Genomic DNA, 21,681 nt, shown 5'->3' on the forward strand with positions numbered 1-21,681 from the left:
ACCTAATATAGATCTTCTCACGTTCCAGCTTATAATCCACTGAGGAAATGTGACTATTAAGTACTACACTGTAGAAACAATGTTAATGAACTACAGAGTATCTTAAATAAAAAGAACCAGACTGCCCAAGGCCTCAAGATTTTGCCTGATGGGAGTCAGTTGAAAAGACCAGGAATGTTTAAGCTAGAGAAAAGACAGCATGAGGGGAACATAATGACTACCTTTAAGTATTTAAAGGATTGTCACATAAAAGGATGAAATTTGTTGTGCTTTGGCCCTAGAGAGCAAAACTACAAATAATAGGTAGTAATTGCAAAAGGACAGGTTTAGGCTTAATATGAAAGAAAGCTTACTCATATAAGCAAATCTGTAAGTGAAGTGGAGTATAAGGTAGTATAAGATTCTTCTTTGGAAGTATAAGATTCTCTCTCACTAGATGGCTTCAGGCAAAGACTAGATGGCTATTTGTCAGGTACGCTGTAGGGTGGACTCTTATTCAGGTATAAGTTGGACTATATAGTCCTTCAGGTCCCAAAGATGAAATTATTAAAGACTTGTGATTATAATTTTAATTACTTAAAATATTCACTCCGCTAAAATCTAATTATGTGGGGGCTAGGGGTTGTGTATTTTTGTTAAAATCTCCCACAATCCTCCCAAAAAAGGTATTTGGGTAATATATAAATTATAGGACTATTGGAAATTATTTAAATTTGTATTCTGAATATAGTCAGTAAATAAAGTCAGTAAATATTAAATTCATAGGCCATACATATCTATATTCTGCTAATTATAGTAAAATATAGAAGAATGAAGATACTTCATGATCACTGAAGAACAAACTCTAGTTGATAAGAAAGGAGGCAATGCCATCAGTAACCTCAAGTCAGCAGTTTATAGATTTTTTGAGGGGTAACATGACTCCTTTACATTCTTAAAAATTATTGAGGCCCTCAAATTGCTTTTATTTATGTGGATTATATATATTAATATTTACCATATTAGAAATTAAAACATCTTTGTATTCTTATGTAAATACATTTGACCTCAGAGACTCCCTGAAAGGTTCCTCAGACTACACTTTGAGAACTGCTTCCCTAAATAATGGTTCTAAGCTGTTAGTTACAGGGAGGTGCTTAAGTTAAGAGAGTTAGAGTTATTTGGGAAGTAGAGATGGTGTTTGGGCTAGGTGTTGAAGATTGGATGGGATATGGAGAAAGAAGTGGGAAGAGCATTCAAGGAAATAACATGAGAAAAGGCAAGGAGACAAAATTAAGCTTGGAATACAAGTGTAGAGAGAGAAGATACCAATCTAGTTGATGCAACAGGATTTTCTGTTCAGGTGTTGGTAGGTAGAAGGACCAGGGCTCCAGTTACCTCACCTGCTGTGAACAGATATGGTCAGATGTTACTCTAGAAACCCTGTTTTTTGCTACTAGGTAAAATCATTCCTTCAAGGCTAAGCCCCTAGGTAGGTAAAACCTTTGGTCGACCCCTCTGTAGATAAAATATATTTACTGTTAGTGTTGATGGTTATAGTTTATCACATGTTATGGTCTGTGTTTGAATCAATTAATTTGCACAAAATTAAAATGTAGTTGAATATATTCAAAACCATACCAAACAAACTTTAATATATTTTTCATGCTTTAGAAGACACTTCAAGGTCTTGCCCTGTCTTTGAGTCATCATGGACATCATTTATCTTTGTACTAATGCTCATCGATCAAATTTCTAGCTTATGGAAAGCTAGATAAACCAACTTTTATTGGATTAGTTTTCTTATAGAAGTTTGTAATAAACTTACAATCCAAAGAGAAGTCAAAGCAGATACTGTGTCATAAGCTCTCCCAACTCTGATTCTCTGAAAACAGCTTAATTTGAGTGGCACAAGTAGGACAAAATAGATTTTCTTATTTTAAAATAGTTTTTTTAAAGTATAGTAATTTCCTCAAATTTTGAAGCACCATTTATAGTGTGATCCTTATTTAATGTTACAGTATTCAGAGCTGAAGACTCTAATACACATAGGCATCTGACAGAATTTGTTGGTTTGGACATTGAAATGGCTTTTAATTACCATTACCATGAAGTAGTAGATGAAATCGCTGACACATTGGTGCAAATATTTAAAGGACTTCAGGAAAGGTAAGAAGTATTTTATATTTCTCTGTACCTCCTTAATTAGTCATTATAAGTATCTCAAAAAAGGAAGGGCTCTTGCACAAGAGATACTTAAGCTATCACTTTCTAACAGTGTAAATGAAGATTTGGTAGTTAAATAGTTAGATTTAATCAGTGAAGAGGGCCATACTAAATACCATATTAATATGAATATAGGCCTCACTTTTGCTCCCAAGTCTTTCTTGTATAAAATTCTGAATGACTCTTACAATCACATTCTCATTAATCACATACAAAACTTAAGCATAGCTGGTCTCCCCAGCGTAAATATTAGTATTAGTTTCCCCACTAGCTCACATTGTGGAGAAGGCTATGCCAGATAACCCTGGTGCTAGTTCTCCAAGAGAAAGAAGATACATCCCAAACTCATTTACGCACACTGAGGGGCTCCCGGAATCCAATATGGATTATGGATAGGGATCTCACTGTAAAGTCCTTCATCTCTAAATTAATTCTTTCCCCTTCTTTTCCTTCATTTCTAAGTGCAGGGTACTTGTAAGAATGGGAGGGGGCAGCAAAAGTGTTAATGAGTTTCTATGACTAGTCTCAGGAGAGCCCAAGCAAATAATTTCAAGGGCTTAGAAATGAATTATTGATCTAAGATAGCTATTCCCTTAGCATAGGCACAGATATTTTCCAGCAATCTTCTTCATTGCCTTATTGTAGAATGATCTCATATCCTACCCTTCCCCACTACTCCAACATACCCCTGCCTCCACACAGCCAAATACTTACATGTTCTGTTTTTAAGTCTTTGTTTTCGAATTCAGTACGACTCATAATAATTAAGAGAACTACTTTCATTGAATAGCCTTTTTTAAGATTTCATTTTCTTTTTCACTTTTGCAAGTCAAAAATTTGTATTCTAAAATTGTAGAATTGGTACCTTAACCATTTAAGTTGTTGTATTTTTTTCTTGGTATCTTCCCAATCTATCATCATTTTTTAAATAAACCTGACTTGAAGCAGTCAACAATTAAAGAACCATTTACAAATTAGAAAATAACTAGCTACCATTATCATTGCCCTCCTTTAGTTTATCCCAAAGAAAGGATACATACTCATCTTATAATAAATTTGTAATATTTGACTTGCTTTCATTAGGTACACTTACCATTCGTTGACCTGTAGTGGACGTTTAAAATAAAAGTCTGATTTAGAGAAGCCATACAATAATTTTAAATTTCTGTGTCAACATTATAAATTGAAAAATCAGGTAACCTAGATTAGTCAACTGACTGACTTATTTTTGATGGATAATAGCTGATACACAGGCTTTTGATATAACATTCATACCTTGAATTCAGTATGAAGAATTGAATTATTGAAACTAATCATTTGGCTAAGCATCTGTGTTTCTGTGAAAGTTCCAGTGGTCTGTTAAGAGATGATATAATGTTTGTAGAATTGTATACCTTTTGTAGCTACTTAGAATGAAAGAATGAGGTTTTATACTTCTTCATAATAGATGTATTAAAAAAAATCATGTTCTTAAATTTCTTAATTGTTTTTTCCAGCTGGTAATATGTATTGAAAGAGTAGAACTTTCAAAATTTTTGAAACGGTTATTTTACCTTCGATATACTAGTTTTACTAGGTAGGATGCTTCTTAATCAAGTCCTGTGGCAGCTGGAAGCCCCCACACTTTTCCCCTGAAAAGAACCAGTGTTGGGTGTTGATGGTAAAAAAATCTTAATTGTAAAGTTGTTGCTATGTTCATGTTTAACATAAAGTATTTATATTAAGTTTTATATTAACTTGGATAACTTTTTGTCTGTGACATTTTTGGTCTGTACTCTAATTCAGAATACAATTTTGTGTATTGCAACAGTGGCATCTTGTGGGGAGAAAATTAATGTTCATATAAGCCTTTTTTTTTTAAGAATCCTCAAAATATTTTCTCTTCATAGGTTTCAAACTGAGATTCAAACAGTAAACAAACAGTTCCCATGTGAGCCTTTCAAATTTTTGGAGCCAACTTTGCGACTAGAATATCGTGAGGCTTTGGCTCTGCTCAGGGAAGCTGGAGTGGAAATGGGAGATGAAGAAGATTTGAGGTTTGTGCTTTGGAAAATGAGAAGCATCTTCATTAATACTTTGCAGTTTTAAAAACTATAAACTTTTAACAGCTGAGTTTGACAATTCTTTCTCATGAGTTTTCTTTGAATAGTAGACATGGACTTCACATCTGCTAGCCATAGAATATGGTTTACAGTAAACATTTTACCTTACCTATATACCTATATACCTATACCTATATACCAAGTTACTAAAGTTTAAAGTTTTTCAAGGACTTTGGAAAACTTCCTGTAGTATGAATTTATTGACTAATATGTTACTTTTGTCCTAAATCAGCAGCTTTTAAGCTAAGGTGTATATGCTTTGCTATATATGAAAAATTGTTGTTTGCAGAGAACTTACCTCATAACAGCCCTGTGAGGTAGATAATACAATCATATTATCCCAGTTTCACAAATGAAAAAACTGAGGCTCAGTTCTCACAGTCAGTAATGTCAGAAACAATACTCAAAACAAAGTCAATCTTATGATTCTTCCTGATGTTCCTTTGCTCTCTCATCACTTTTCTTGAGTGTCAGCTACCTATTGACCGTTTTTATTCTGAATTTTCCTGTCTAAGGGTCCTTCTTGGCAGCAAAAAAAAAAAAAAAGAGTTCATACCTCTCCTTCATCACTCATTATCATCATCCTAACCACCTCGAGCAATGTTATAATCATCTTTCTTTGATCTTCCTCTTTTTGTAAAACTCTTTTTAGTTGTTCTTAGCATTCTTTGCCAATATTGGTTTATTTTGAATGTTTGTTTGGCTCACATTATTCTTGTAGGACCATGCCACCCTTTTTTTTTTTAATCCTCCTTAGCTGCCTTTGCTTTCATCTTATATTTTAAAATTGTTAATCTACATCTGTCTTTAGCACCTTCTGTCCTGTGCTGGAATCGTTTCTCTTGACATCTTCAGAATTTCATCTTGGGAGCTTTCTGGGGACCCATTAGGTAAACTTTCCTTGGAGATTTTTAAGTCATGGGATCCTACTTATCATTTCCCTGAATGTTTAAACCTACCATAGATTAACTTCACATTGGTCCGGGTCCCAAATCTTGTCTTTTCCCAGATCTTCTTCGCTGAAGCAAATAAAAAAATATGTTGACTTAGTCAGATTCATGGACAAGAGGCTAAGAGAATTTCCTTCTTTCCCTCTTCTTTTTTCTCTTCTCTGTCACACATTCTTTGGGGACACTTGCCAAACCATCTAACATTCTTTCTACTTGAGCAACCAAGTTCCTCCTTCTTGGTCAGAATCATATTGGTCAGTTCTCTTCATTACTACTTACTCTGCTTTGTAAAGACTAATTTACCCAGGGTCACACAGATAGTCAAACCAAACTCCTTTCTGCTTTGTGTGTGTCTGTATTTGTAAACAAGGTAAATACTGAAAATTGTTTATTTTTAAAAGATATTGGATATGTCATCTTGTAGGTAAATAATTGCCCTACTACCATTTTACATAACCTTAAATTTCTTTTTTTCTTTACCTTTAAAAAATTTTTATTTTGCATCATTTTTTTTCTGCCTTCCTCTCCCCATCAGGAAAAAGAAAAGAAACACAAACCCTTGTATCAAATATGCAATTAAGTAAAGCAAATTTATGTGTTAGCCACATACAAAAAATGTATGTCGCATTTTACATCCTGCATTTATCACTTCTCTTCAGGAAATAGGTCTCATCCTTCATCTTTAATCCTCTGGAATAATGGTTTATCATTGCATTGATTAGAGATCAAAAGTTCTTTATTATTTTTTTATTTAATATTTTATTTTACCCAATTACATTTAAAAACAATTTTTAACATTTGTTTTGTTTTGTTTTTTAATTTTGAGTTCCATATTCTCTCCCTACCTCCTTCCCTTGCCTTCTCATTGAGGAGGCATACAATTTGATATAGGTTATACGTGTGCAGTCATCCAAAAAACACAGACAAAAAAAAAAAAACAAGGAAAACAAAGTTTAATAAAGTATGCCTTGATCTGTGCTCAAGACTCCATGATTTCTTTCTCTGAAAGTGGATAGCATTTTTCATCATAAGTCCTTCAGAATTGTCTTAGATTATTGTATTGCTGAGAATAGCCAAGTCATTCATATTTGATCATCTTACAATGTTGCTGTTAACTGGGTATGATGTTCTTTTGGTTCTGCTTATTTCACTTTGCATCAGTTCATTTAAGTTTTTCTGAGTGCATCCTGCTCAACATTTCTTATAGCACAATAATATTCCATCACAATCATATACCACAACTTGTTCAGCCATTCTTCAGTTGATGGGCATCACCTCAGACTCCCAATTCTTTGCCACCACAAAATGAGCTTCTATAAATATTTTTGTACATATAGGTCCTTTTCCTACTTATTTTCTATTTCTTTGGTTTATGGTTCTAGTAGTGGTATTACTGGATCAAAGGGCATGCACACTTTTATAGCCCCTTGGGCTTTAAATTGGGCATAGTTCCAAATTGTTCTTTGATAAGTTCACAACTCCACCAACAGTGGGTTAATGTCTCATTTTTCCCACATCCCCTCCAACATTTATCATTTTCCTTTTCAGTCATATAGGTATGGGGTGGTACCTCAGAGTTGTTTTAATTTGCATTTTTTCTAATCAGTAGTGATTTTAGGGCATTTTTCATGACTATAGATTGCTTGAATTTCTTCTTCTGAAAGCTGTGTGTTTGTATCCTTTGACTAGCAATTGAAGAATGACTTGTTTTCTTGTAAATTTGACTCAGTTCTCATTTGAAAACTCAGAGAAATTTGCTATAACAATATTTTTCACTGTTTTGAATACCGTGTATTTCCTTCTGTTCTGTTTTCCCCCTATTTATCCTACTTACTCTTTCTCTTTTAACTCTGTCCATCCTCCAAGGTATTTTGCTTCTGACTACCACCTTCCGCAATCTGCCTCCTTTCTATCAGGCACTCTTACCCTCCCCCCCCATCCCCTTTCTCTTGTCCTATTCCCCTCCTACTTTCCTGTAAAGATAGATTTCTCTGTCCAACTGAGTGTATATGTTATTCCCTCTCAAAAGTTGTTTTTCTTTGAAATTTGTTATTGTATAAATTTTTCTTCTAGTTTCTGCTCACTTCACTCTTCATCAGTTCATAATGGTCTTCCTCAACTTTCTCTGAAACTATCCATTCATTTCTTAAACCACAATAATATTCCATTACATTCATATATCATAAGTTGCTTAACCAACTCCTAATAAATTAATACCTCCTCCCTAGTTTCCAGTTCATTGCTGTTAATATTTGTGTTCATGTCACCTTTTCCTCTTCCTTCAATGTCTGTGAGGTATCAGCCTTGCCATGGTACCACTGGGGTCAAAGGATAGGAGGCAATTTAGTGATCTGGAGAAAGGTTCACATACTTCATGAGGACTCTTCAGAATGGCTAGACCAGTTCACAGCTCCACTAACAGAGTAATATGCTCATTTTTTCACTCCAGCAATTGCCACTTTTTTTCCTGGTCATCTTTGCCAGTTTGATTTGTGTAAGAAAGAACCTCAGATTTGCTTTAATTTGCATTTATACAATTTTAGTCATACAAATTGCAAAGAATGCCTCAACAAGGTGTTTTATTTGCATACTTTTCCTAAATGGTTACATAAGTAGCCAGTTTTGTCCTTACATGTAGAAAGGAGACACCGTAGTGATTGGGAAGGGGTCTCTCTGCTCCATATTAATACTGAAAACCCATAGTCCCCAAGGAAGGAGAAACAAACTACAGCCAGTTGCCTTACATACTCCATGCCCCTGTTAGGTAACACAGCATAAATAAAGGGAACTTTGATTTTAATTCCCTTTATTCCTTGGAATTCCTTCAGAAAATAAGACTGCTAAAGAACCCTGGTTTTTTCCTTCAATTTTAAGTTTATATAAAGTCACAAGACAGTATCTTGTCATTTTTATTGCTGAGATGTGATTTTAATGCAAAACAATGTGCCATCTTTGCCATGTAAATTTAAAGCTTAGATCAATGGCGCATCCCCTCAAGCTTGGAACAAAGTACTGTTTGCTCTACAAGCAGTCATACCTCACTGAAAAACTCAAGGGTCAAGTAAGTTGGCTGGAACATGACCAGGCAGCGAAAACACACCCAGATTCAGTCTCAGACTTTGGAATCCTTCTTTGGTGACAAAGAAGACCAAAACATACAGCCAGAAGAAGTCGACAAAGTCAAAGAGCCTACACCAAAAGCTAACAAGAAAAACATGAACTGGTCTCAGGCTATGGAAGAGCCCAAAAAGGAGTTGGAAAAGCAAGTTAGAGAAGTAGAGGAAAAATTGGGACGAGAAATGAGAATGATGCAAGAAAACCATGAAAAAAAAGTCAATGACTTGCTAAAGGAGACCCAAAAAAATACTGAAAAAAATATTGAAGAAAACAACACTTTAAAAAATAGACTAACTCAAATGGCAAAAGAGCTCCAAAAAGCCAATGAGGAGAAGAATGCCTTGAAAGGCAGAGTTAGCCAAATGGAAAAGGAGGTCCAAAAGACCACTGATGAAAATAATACCTTAAAAATTAGATTGGAACAAGTGGAAGCTAGTGACTTTATGAGAAATCAAGATATTATGAAACGGAACCAAAGGAATGAAAAAATGGAAGACAGTGTGAAATATCTCATTGGAAAAACCACTGACCTAGAAAATAGATCCAGGAGAGATAATTTAAAAATTATTGGACTACCTGAAAGCCATGATCAAAAAAAAGAGCCTAGATATCATCTTTCAAGACATTATCAAGGAGAACTGCCCTGATATTCTAGAGCCAGAGGGTAAAATAGAAATTGAAAGAATCCACAGATCGCCTCCTCAAAAAGATCCCAAAAATAAAACTCCTAGGAACATTGTCACCAAATTCCAGAGGTCCCAGGTCAAGGAGAAAATACTGCAAGCAGCCAGAAAGAAACAATTTGAATATTGTGGAAAAACAATCAGGGTAACACAGGATCTGGCAGCTTCCACATTAAGGGACCGAAGGGCTTGGAATATGACATTCCGGAGGTCAGTGGAGCTAGGATTAAAACCAAGAATCACCTACCCAGCAAAACTGAGTATCATGCTCCAAGGCAAAATATGGATTTTCAATAAAATAGAGGACTTTCAAGCTTTCTCAGTGAAAAGACCAGAGCTGAATAGAAAATTTGACTTTCAAACACAAGAATCAAGAGAAGCATGAAAAGAGATAAAGTCACAGAAATAAGCCCTTTCGGAGAATAGAGGTATCCTGGCCTGAACTCTTCTGTTAAAAGGCTAAAGAATGCTAAAGTAATCAAGTGCCTTTGATTAAGTCTTGCTAGGTGCTAGCCCCAGGCCCACACACTTTTGCTGTTTAGGCGTGAAGCCTTTGGGCTGTCACTCACTGGAAGAGTGTTAGTGCTGCTGGAGCCCCCTGGTTTTGAAGAAAACCCAGATGTTGGTGCTTCTGTCTCTCTGGAAATCCTTTAGAGATGGCTTCAAGATTCATAATTGCCTTACTTGGATCCTAGACATAATGTGAGACTATCATTGAAACAGGTCAACTTATGCTACGAAACAGAGGCTGTGGGCCCAAGCCCGTAGAGCTTACTGTGGGGCAGGAAGAGCTTAATGTAGAGCAGTGGGTGTGGGTTGCAACCTGGATCAGAAGTGGAGAGCTGCCTATGTATGAATCTAGGCAAGAGTCAGGAGTGATCAGCACACAGAGGAAGAGCCGTGGGACTTGGAAGTCAACCTTGAGTCAAGATGAAAGAGGACTTCATTTGGACACTCTGTATTTACTGAGGAGATTGTAATTCACTGTGACCTAGAGAGGGGTGGTGTGGTATTTTATACTACCCCTTAACTATGTGTCCTGCTAGGGAAGACCTTAGCCCAGGGGCCCCGTGCTGTGTAAACAGACATTATGGGGAATGCTACTGAATTGTGTTGGCAATCAAAATGGGCTCTTAGCACTCAGTTCAGCCAAGTGCCCTTGAAGAGTTTGGCCTTTATTTCCTTGATTAGATTGGGAGTCCTTGGTGCCTCCTTGCCTCAGGGGAGGGCCTAGTTTACATGGGTTTGAGTGGCACGTTTGGGACATCAGAGACTTTTAGACCACATGGGTTTAAGTCACCTCTTTGTGACAATTGTAGGTCACGTGGGTAAGTCGCATGTGTGACTCACCCTTGACCCTGAAAAAGATATAAAACCAGGGGATGGCTTTCTCTTTCTCGGAGCTCTGACCCACAGCCGTGGTGGTGAGGGTGACTCTGGGCCAGCCCTTGTTGTAAGCTCCCGGGCTGAACTTAGATGTTGGTAACTATGAATTGTATTTGGTCTGTCTGTCGATATTTGTAATTTGTATTTGCTCAGAAGTTCAGGGGGCTGGCTTTTTTCCCTGAACTAAGTGAATGGTATTTGTATGCTGGATTAAAGTGAGATTATCAACCCTTAAAAAAAAAAAAAGAAAGAAAGAAAATTTAAAGCTTATTTCCATTTGTGCAGTGGTATTTTTCTCTATTTATTCACAAATCAGACTTTCCGTAAACTTTCTGGTCTCCATAGTATGATCAGTGCTGAAACTAAAAATAAGTAGAACCACTTTGTAGTCCTATTGTTGAAGGGCAAGATAAATACACTATTATTGTTGGAAATGAGCAAGGTTTTGGTTCTACATGGTTCAAAAAGAAGAAACTGTTGAATTTGGAGTCAAAGAACCTGGGTTCAAATCTCTAGGCCTCAGTTTCTTAATCTGTTCTCTTCTGATTCTCCTCCTTGTCTGTTCCTCGGTATCCTCTGATGGATCTTCATTCATTCCTTGCCTATTGACTATGCATACAGCCTAAGGCTCTGTCCTTGGTCTTCTTTTCTTTCTCTATACTATTTCTTTTTTTTCTTTTCGCTGCACTGTTTCACTTGGTGATCTCCTTAGCTCCAGTGAATTCAACTATCATCTCTATGCAGATCATGAGATCTACTTGTCCAGCCCTAACCTCTTTCCCAACCTCCAATCTTACATCTCCGGCTTCCTAATGGATGTCTCAACCTAAGTGTGCTTTAGTCCCCAGACTCACTGTGATCCAGACTCAACTCATTATCTTCCACCTTCCCCACCCTGCAAGCTGTTCCTTCCTCCTAACTTCCTTATATCCTCTCTTGGAACCTAGGTGTCACCCTTGAGTCCTCAGTCCCTCCTGCCTTGCCATATCCTGTCAGTTGCTTGGTCATTTCAGTGGTGCCCAACTCTTCGTGACCCCATTTTGGGGTTTTCTTGGCAAAAATACTAGAGTGATTTTCTATTTCCTATGAGGTACTGAGGCAAATGAGGTTAAGTGACTTGCTCAGGGTCACACAGCTAATAAGTGTGAGGCCAGATTTAAACTCATGAAGATGAGTCTTCTTGATTCTAAGCCCAAACCTCTTCACCAGCTAGCTGTTCCAATCATTTGCTAAATCATGTCAATGCTACCTTTGTAAAATCTCTAGTGTGTGATTCTTTCTTTTCTCTTGTCACTTCCAGCACGCTAGTATAGACTCTCATTACCTCATGACAAGACTATTGAAATAACTCACTAATTGGTCTCCTTGCTTCAAGTCTCTCCCTATTCCAATCCACTCAGCTATCAGAATGATCTTCCTAAAGCATAGGTCTGACCATGTTATGCACACCATCATCCTCCATTTAGCCTACTCCAGTAGCTCTCTATTACCTCTGATATCAAATACAGAATCTTCTGCTTGGCTTTTAAAATTCTTCATAACCTAGTCCCTTGCTGCCTTTCCAGTCTTCTTAAACCTTACTCTCTCCCACATATACTGTGATCCAATGACATTGGTCTCCTTGCTATTACTCATACAAGGTACTTCATCTCCTGGCACCATGCATTTTCATAAATGTCTCCCTGTCTGTCTACCTGCCCTTGTCATCTCCACCTACAGACTTCCCTGGCCTCCACTTCTCAGCTAAAGCCCTTCCTTATGCAAGAAACCCTTCCTGAAGAAATGGGTTTCCAAAGAGAATATCTTTCCTCGGTTCTTGGACAGTTTTCTTCATCGTAGATAATATCTGTCCCAAGTAAGACATTCAGTAATTTGGATGTGGCAGTTAGGCCTAAACGCTTAAAAGAAAGACTCAATCAGATGGGCTGTCTGGAGATTTCTTTATTCTGTAGGTGAAGTAGGCCTTCTGTTCTCTAGACTATCCAGCGTGGTGTTGCTGTTCATATTTATGGAACACTAATATGAATCCATTCCATTTGCTAAGCTCTATTATGTTACAAATGGCCAAAAAGTGCCAGAATACCATTCTCATGATGGAGGAAGTATTCAAAAGAATGCTTTGTTGCAACATTTTTTAAAGAAAAAAGTACCCTTTTTAAAAAAGAAGCAGTTCTTCCTGGTCCTTCTTAGCCTTAGTGCCTTTCCTTTGAGATTATCTCCAGGTTATCCTGCATATATCTCATTTGTTCTTTAACTGTATTTTGTCTCCCTCATTAGATTGTGAGATTCTTGAGAGCAGAGACCTTTTTTTGCCCTTTGTTGCCTCTTTGTACCTCACACATGCTAGGCCTTTAATAAATGCTTATTGAAGTAAAGTTTATCAGATAAAGGGGTCATTTCTCAAATATATAGGGAACTAAGTCAAATTTAGAAAAATAAGAGCCATTCCTCAATTGATAAGTGGTCAAGGGGTATGAATAGGTAATTTTCAGAAGAAATCCGACCTGTTTAGTCATATGAAAAAATGCTCTAAATCACTATTGATTAGAGAAATACAAATTAAAACAACTCTGAGTGGGAAGGAGCAAAATATAGTTAGTCTTTCACAACATGAGTGTTGTGGAAGGGTTATACATAATGATACACATGTGGCCTATGTTGAATTGCTTGACTTCTTAGGGAGGGTGAGTGGGAAGGGAAGAGGGGAGAGAATTTGGAACTCAAAGATTTAAAAACAGATGTTCAAAAACAAACAAAATGTTTTTGCATGCAACAAGAAAATAAGATACGCAGGCAATGGGGCATAAAAATTTATCTTGCCCTACAAGAAAGGAAGGGAAAAGGGGATGAGAGGGGAGTGGGGTGACAGAGGGGAGCGCTGACTGGGGAACAGGGCAACCAGAATATATACCATCTTGGAGTGGGGGGGAGGGTAGAAATGGGGAGAAAATTTGTAAGCCAAACTCTTGTGAAAATCAATGCTGAAAACTAAATATGTTAAATAAATTTAAAATAAGGTAAAAAAAAGGGGGGGAGGTTGAGGTCTCCCAATTAAAAAAAAAAACAACTCTGAGAAACCATCTTACACCGACCTATCAGAAATGACAAAGGCTGAAAGGGATGTGGAAATGTAGGCACACCAGTGCATTGGTGGAGTTGTAAACTGGTCTAACCATTCTGGAGAACAATTTGGAACTATGCCTAAAGGGCTATTATAAAACTGCATACCTTCTGACCCATCAATACCACTACTAGGTCTACATCCCAAAAAGATCAAAGAAAAGGGAAAAAGACCTTTATGTATAAAAATACTTACAGCAGCTTTTTGTGGTGGCAAAGAATTGGAAATTGAGGGGATGTTCATTAGTTAGAAAATAGCTGGACAAGTTGTAGTATGTAATTGTGATGGAAGGCTACTGTGCTATGAAAATGACAAGGGGGGTTGGTAAATCCTGGGAAGACTTGTATGAATTGATACAAAATGAAGTGAGCAGAACCAGATCATTGTATGCAATAACAGCAACATTGTAATGATAATCAACTGTGAAGAGACTGCTCTGAGCAATGCAATGATCCAAAGTTCAAAAGGACTGATGATGAAAATTGCTGTCCCCCTCCAGAGAGCTAATGAACTCTGAGGACAAATTGAAGTATAATTTTCTCGCTTTGTTTTTCTTGGCTCTTTTTCCAACATGGCTAATATGAAAATATGTTTTGCATGATTTCACACTTAGAATGGGTATTATTGCTCACCATCACAGTAGGTGGGAGAAGGACTTGGAGGGAGAGAATTTGGAACTCAAAATTTAAAAATAACTTTTAAAAATGAAGACAGAAAATGCCTGTTGACTATAAAAAGAGGGAGTTGGACCTAGATCATGTCTGAGGTTCCTTTCTGCTGTAAATTTGAAGCTAGGTAAAGAAGTTCCAACATAGTAATTTTTAAAATTATTCAGTGAAACTTAAAAGGGCCTTTCCTTTAATATTCCAGCCTTGAATAATTCAATTCAAATTTCTGTTTCAGTACACCAAATGAGAAGCTCTTGGGTCGTCTGGTAAAAGAAAAGGTAATATTTATTATTTCTTTTGTGGAATTTTCAAAAGATTGAAATGTTTCTGTATTCCAGTGCTAACAACATAGAGTCCAGGGTAAAACAAATCATTAGTACAGCATTGTTCCAGATGTATCTAATAGCAAGATAGAATAAATTTCCAAGAAAATTTATGTTGTTTAGGAGAATCTGGTAATATTAGCTTTTAGAGTTAAGCAGTTGACTAGTATATTCAAAGGTATACAAAATGATTTTCCAAAGATGATACCCCTGCCAAATATTAGTTCCTGTAATATTACTTTAAATAATTAAGGAGCTAAAGAATTTTAAGCATATAAAAAGGATCATAAAATTTCTGGGGATTCTTTTGAGATGGTTCTTCTTTAGCAGCCTTGAGAGTTCTTTTGTGTGTCTTTAAGAGGAAAGAGCCCTCTATGAAATAACAATTCATTTATAGTCTTCTGCCTAATTCTTTGATGTTTTAAGAAAGGAAATTTAAAGCTAGAAGTTATAGTTTTAATTTTGCCCTAATGTAAATGCAAACTTCGGAAAGGGAGATTCTAATAAAATTAAAAGCAGTCCATGAGCTCCTCCTGCTGGCTCTTAACAAGTACAAAACAGACTTAAAAAGCAAGACATATTTCTGGAAATAAAAAATTAAATAAACAAAGTTGAGTAATTTTGTTTCTGCTACATAAAAAAACTTTACAATGCCATTTCACAGGAAAAAATCAGAAATGTAAATTTTCATATGTGTTTTCAGTTTAAGTAAAAAATATGAAATTGTTTCACTGCCCGTTTAAATGGAAGCACTACAGTGAATAAACTATATTTTAGTGAATTTTCTTTTATTCTGAAAGAAAAATTGTCTTAATTCATTCTATTGCCATTAAATATATCTCTTAACATTGTCAAAAATATTTCTTCTCTTTAAAGTATGATACTGATTTTTATATTCTTGACAAATATCCTTTGGCTGTAAGACCCTTCTATACTATGCCTGACCCAAAAAATCCTGTAAGTACTTTAGTTTTAATTATTTTTAATTAGTGTTGGGGTGGGGGTAGTGTTCATTTTGGGAAAATTGCTTTCATTACTTTATTTCATTTGAATGACAGCAGTTAAATATATTGTTACTATTATGTCTGCCTGTAGTAGCAGAGTCTAATAATGCTTGAAATCTGGGTGTTATTCCTTCAGTTTTCTGTCATGCAACCTGATACTAATATCTTTAACATGATAGGCTGCTTTATTCAAAATGTTTTTGATGGAAAATGATCACATAAATAGAAAATAATTATTATATTACAATGAATTTATTATGTAAATTATTTTAGAAGTTTACGAGTTAGCCCGTTACTGTCAACTAATCTGATAATGAATAAGTTGACATATAATATCAAATCCAAAATTATTTTGCTTATCTTTGGGGTTTTTTTAAGTCTTTGAATCAGATTGATAATTTGCTCAAATATAATAGTCTTCTATTGAGATATCAATATCTATCAAATATAATAGTATTCTATGGAGATCAGGGTAGTATAATCAAACAAGGAGGAAAATTTCTGATAATAAATTTAAGGTAAGTATCACATGTTTTAACTACTCCCTGGAATCTAATATAGCATCAGGCTTAGTGAATGGTTGAGGGGGTGAAGGGCAGTGTTAACAGTAATGTGATAAAGGTTCATTCACTTCAGCAATATAGTTTTTGAAAAAGTTAGTATATTGTTTGGAACCATTTGTAGTATTAGGTTGTTATAGAAATAAAGGTGCTCCCTACTTTGGAACTGTAGTATTCACCAACCCCAATTTTTTTGTGCCTGTATTTAAGTAGAGATGTCAAGCTTCTTCTTTTTTTTCTTTCTTTTTTTTCTTTTAAGGTTTAAGCACAGTATAGTGGATAGAGATCCTTCCTTGGTGCAAATAAGACCTGAATTGAAGTTCTATCTCTGGCACTCAGGTTTTGTGATAATGGGCAAATCATTTAATTCTCAGTATCTTAGACATCTCTCTAAGATCATAGGTTACAGAACATTCCTATTCTGGAGTGATAAAGTTTCCTTTTTAGGAGTTACCTTCACCATTCAAAGTACAAGACTAGACTGGCTGTGAATAGGAACAGGGATTGCACCTAGGATATGATTGGTATAGGAAACTGCCAGGTGAGGAGACTCAGTCAACCAGTGCAGGCTGGCACCTTCTCTCCAGCTGTAAATACTAATAAAAAATCCATGTAATAGATATTATAATAGATAAATAATTCATAATGGAGTAAAGCCACTTTCGCTTTTTCTAGAAACAGTCCAACTCTTATGACATGTTCATGCGAGGGGAAGAAATTCTGTCTGGAGCACAGAGAATTCATGATCCTCAGCTACTAACGGAGAGGGCTTTACATCATGGAATTGGTAACTCTCTTAAATGTATATGGGGAAGAAGGAAGGCAGAGTTCATTTTAAATAAACAGATTTACACATTTCCATAATACCTTGTTAATAATTACATATGAAGTCACTTTTCAATTGAATGAGTTCAAAATTATGCCTGTTTTTTTTTCCCCCTTTTGTAGACCTGGAGAAAATAAAGGCTTACATCGATTCCTTCCGTTTTGGAGCCCCTCCTCATGCGGGCGGTGGCATTGGTAATATTTTCTTAGTATTATTGTTTAGAATTTTATTTGAGGAAATGATCAGTCCTAACTAAATTTCATTGTAACTGGATTTCAAAAGGTGTTTTGGTAAGGCTTAAATAAGAAATGTCAGATATTGCTCAATTTTAAATATTTGTAAATCCCACAAATTGAATTGGAAGATCTCTTTGAAGTGAGTGGAACTAAACAAAGATTGACAAGACAAAATTCATTCACTGTAGTTTTTTGGACTGTGTTCTGAAATTCTTATGTTTTCAGTGCTCTAAAATGAAGAGTGGCAGGAAGTGATTTTATTTTATTTGTAATGAAGTTCGAAATACTGGATGTACTTAATAAATTGAATATCCAGTTTTCCTTCCCAGTCCTTGAAGATTCTTAATTTAACCCTCCTTTTGCCTTAATTTAAAAAAAAAATTGAACTCTATGATATTGATAGGTAGGGTTTAGTTGAAATTTAGAATTTCATTGAAATAAAGGACAGTTTTCAGAATGTGGAAGAAAAAATTTTTTTGCTTTACTACCCTCACAGGATTTAAAGTCTTTAATGTAATTTATTAGGCTGTAGCTATAATTGGGTTTTCTGACTTTGTTTTAGCTAAGAATTGTTTAAAGTAAGATTTGCTTTTTTTCCCCCCTAAATTAACGTTTGGAAGGAAATTGGGTTAGCTGTTTACCCCACCCTGATCACTCGTTCATAGTTGTCTCTATCTTGTCTATTTTGTGTAGGGAAGGATAAAACTAAATTTTAAATATGGATTTAGAGCTGGAAGGGACCTTTTTCTACTAAGATGAAATTTAATAAGAACAAACACAAAGTCCTACATCATAAACACAAAAAATTAACTACAGAAATGTTTGTATGAAACAAACATGTTTGTATGTGCAAGATCTGACCATTTTGGTCAGCTACAGGTCCAAATGAATCAACTGTGACATGGCCACCAAAAAAGAGAGAGAAACCCCTCCATTAAGAAGGTGCAAATCTTCTAAGGTTGTAGCCCTTATTGTACTCAGTTGTAGGCTTTTAGTAAAGACATCAGCAAGCCTAGAGTATTTCCAGAGTCAGACAACCAAGATAGAAAACCATGGGCCACATAGTGATCAATTGAAAGAAGTGGAGATTGAAAAAAAGATTTAGAAAGAATAGAAGTCTTCTAGTAGTTAAAAGGCTTTAAACTTAAAGCACAGGAGCATTAGTTGAAGACTACAGGAGCAGATTTGGCGCTAGTTTCGAGGAATTTAAAAGAAAACAAAAACATAATGAGAGCTTAGCCAACAATGGACTGGGCTCCTTGAGGTGTAATAGTGGGTTGAAAACCTCAGTGGAAATTTTCAAGTTTAAATAGCTATGTATAAGGAATGTTGTTCAGGGATAGATTGGAATGACAGCTGAGGTCCCTTTGCTACTCTTCTATAAAATACAAGATTAGGGAAACTGAAGCATACTTTTTACATATTTTATTTATAAAGTTCACTTGTAACAATCAATAGTCTTTTAGTTAGAGTGTCATGAAAAGAGAATAATTAAGCAATTTGCTATTTTTTTCAGCCAGCTTTGCTATTTGGATATTTCCAGTGGATAGAAAGAAATGAAACTACTTTTCCCAAGTTGCACAGAAAAATAAATTTTATTTTATAGTCATACTTCATACACTTACTTCATTAAATATTTATTAAGCATCTTTAATGTACAACACTGCTAGTTACTAGAGGAAATACAAAATTTAGATGTCAAGTCCTTTGCCAATAAATGTTGAATTCAATCCATGATCTTACAGTGTAGTTAGAAGAATGTGGCATATAGACAATAGCCGTGTATTACAAAATAAAATAAATTCATAAAGGAGGTATTGTGCATTTGATGCCCAAGAAAGAGAACATCGTTGGGAAGAAGAGACAAAAGATTAAAGAATGCTTTGTGAAGGGTATGATATTTGATTTGGCCATATTGGAAAAAGAACTTACTTTGAAAAAGTGTATTTTCTAATCTGAGACCATCATGCAGTTGAATATTATAAAAAGAATCTCATAAGTGTTAGTGACACAGTTTTTTGAATTCTGTACTGTAATGAATTAGTTTAAGGTATAACTTGAAATTTAAAAAAATCTATACACCAAAATAGAATTCATTCACATATCCTTGATTTATCTTTGGACAGTAGTGGTAAGCTTGTTACAGAATACCTGCTGGAGAAGATTTTTTAAGTCGTCTGATCCAGCTTCTTAGCCTAATCTACATTTCTGAATTGACAACTAGCATGTGCTGATAGCTCAGAATAATTGTTTTGTTTTTCTGAGAAGCAACTGTGAGATCTATTTCAATTGAACAAATACATTAGTATTGATCATTTTAAGTGAGTCAGATCCTGAAAAGATTGATGAAATATCTTATTTTTACAGGGTTGGAGCGAGTTACCATGCTGTACCTGGGATTACACAATGTTCGTCAGACATCCATGTTCCCCCGTGATCCCAAAAGATTAACTCCTTAGGGAAAATTGCTTTTTTATTCTGTCCAGTAACCTGCTGTTGATCAGGCTGTGTGAGTGCTCAGAATATGCAATAGAATAAATATCTTATCTTCTAAAGTGCCACAATTTTTTTTGACTCATTAACTGCAGTTCAGAGATGATTAACTGTCTTGGACATTCTCTGATAGGAAGTGCTTAAATATTTTGTATGAGAATTTCATATTTATGTTCATTCATATTCTGTTATCTCGAATTTTAACAAATTTCTAGGCAGTTAACATTTTAAAACTTTACAGTTGTACAATAAACTTTTTTTCTATCCTATCTTACAAGGGCCATAAAATTGTATCTTAAAATGCAGTGTTTCAAGCCAGTTTTTAAACAGTTGTGACAATGTTCAAAGACAGCCTGGAAAAATATTGTGGAACATTAGCATCTTTCTAACTGGAATATCATGGAAAAAAGTAGAAAATAGTAACATTTTAATTTTTAAAAAATTATGCTTAGATATCATGTAAAGCAGGTGGAACTCGCTGGTAGAAAAGCAAAATGTTAATGAAGTATTGTACTGAGTTGTCAAAATTCTAAAACTGAATTGCAATAAAACTCTAAAATTGGTCTTATTTGTCTTTTTGGCGGGGGGGATTTCGTGGGAATTTGAATTTAACAGCTCTAATGTCAATTTATATTTTCACAGAAAGGATATATTCTAATATAACTGATTTATGTGATGATCATCTTTTTTTCTAGTTTTTAAAAAAAGAAACAATTTTTTTTACTTGTTTCATCAAAGTACAATATGATAAATATAAAGAGCGTATGGCAGCAGAGGAAGTTAAGGATCCTTCTTTTGGTTTTATCACAGTGCTCAATAATTCATAGACTGGTAGAGCTGGAAGGTTCTAGGGATCATTTTGTCCAGCCCATTTTTAAACTCGGGGCCCAAAAGTATTAGTACTTTAAGGTCACACAGGTGTTGGCATGGCTTACACTTGGATTCCAAATCTCTTTATTAGCTATCCAGTTCTCTTTTTAAAATGTTATTTTTTATAATCAATCAATTAACATTTATTAAGTACCTACACTTGTGACAGGCACTGTGCTAAACACTGGGGATACCAAAAAAAAAAAAAAAGCCAAGATAGTCCCTATCCTCAAAATGCTCACAGCCTAATGGAGACAACATGCAGACAACTACACAAAGCAAGTTATATACAAAGGGCTTCCTTCAACTCTTAACTAAATTCCACGTTGTGCAGGAAGCCTTCCCTACTCCCCTCTTAATTCCAGTGCCTCCTTTCTTTTATTTCCTATTTTTCCTGTGTATATACAGCTCACTTTGTATTTGTTTGCATATTGTCTCATCCATTGGGGGGAAAAAAAGGAAACCAGGGAATTGTACCATAGGTAGAAACAAAGGAAGAGAGCCTAAGGTACAACCAGAAAGACTGCTGGGAGGCCAGTGTCTCTAGATCAATGAGCTGGTGTTGGGGGAGTAGGTTAGGAAGACTTGGAATGTATTTTGTATTTGATCCTGCTATTAAGTAATCAAGGTGTGAGGTGATAAGGGCCTGCACCAGTGTGTAAGGAGAGGGAGGTGTACGTGAAGTATTGCGAAAGTAAAGTTTATGAGCTTATAAACATCAATAAATATGACCATTCAATATACAAAAAACAAAAAAGCATTGTAAATGAGACTTCAGCTTGTTTATTAGTGTATCTTCTAATGTGTATTAAAGTCAACGTGACAGTAACAAAAATGCCTTGTCTACTTTTTGAAATTGTTCTTTTCCGTGTTTTCATGTTTCATGGATAGCTTTTTTTTGTATCACGAATCTATACCTACCAATTCACACCCTCCCCCTCACTCTTCCTTGTAATAAATAAGCGTAGACAATCAAAACATTGGCCATGACTAAAATCTGTGTCTTGTTATACCAGGGGTATCTACTTCTCCGTCAAAATGTAGGACAAACTCATTTTTGTCGTCGTGATGGAGTCTTGGTCACTGCATTGCTTAGAATTCTGAAGTCTTTCAGAGTTATGTAATTATGGTCATTGT

At 35.4% G+C, this 21,681-nt stretch overlaps 1 protein-coding gene across 1 annotated transcript in view; it reads left to right on the top strand.

Annotated features, from left to right (window-relative positions):
• Positions 1–21,379, top strand: part of DARS1 (aspartyl-tRNA synthetase 1) — an 88,449-nt gene extending 67,070 nt beyond the window's left edge. Inside the window, exons 10-16 of the mRNA XM_036745504.1 lie at positions 2,001–2,148; positions 4,095–4,241; positions 14,468–14,510; positions 15,432–15,512; positions 16,795–16,906; positions 17,068–17,139; positions 19,549–21,379. Of these exons, the coding sequence (XP_036601399.1) occupies positions 2,001–2,148; positions 4,095–4,241; positions 14,468–14,510; positions 15,432–15,512; positions 16,795–16,906; positions 17,068–17,139; positions 19,549–19,640 (695 nt within the window). The 3' untranslated portion in view covers positions 19,641–21,379. The remainder of the gene's footprint in view (positions 1–2,000; positions 2,149–4,094; positions 4,242–14,467; positions 14,511–15,431; positions 15,513–16,794; positions 16,907–17,067; positions 17,140–19,548) is intronic.
• Positions 21,380–21,681: the final 302 nt, after the last annotated feature.

The sequence above is a fragment of the Trichosurus vulpecula genome, chromosome 2, assembly GCF_011100635.1.
Source record: "Trichosurus vulpecula isolate mTriVul1 chromosome 2, mTriVul1.pri, whole genome shotgun sequence".
Taxonomy (NCBI): Eukaryota; Metazoa; Chordata; class Mammalia; order Diprotodontia; family Phalangeridae; genus Trichosurus; species Trichosurus vulpecula.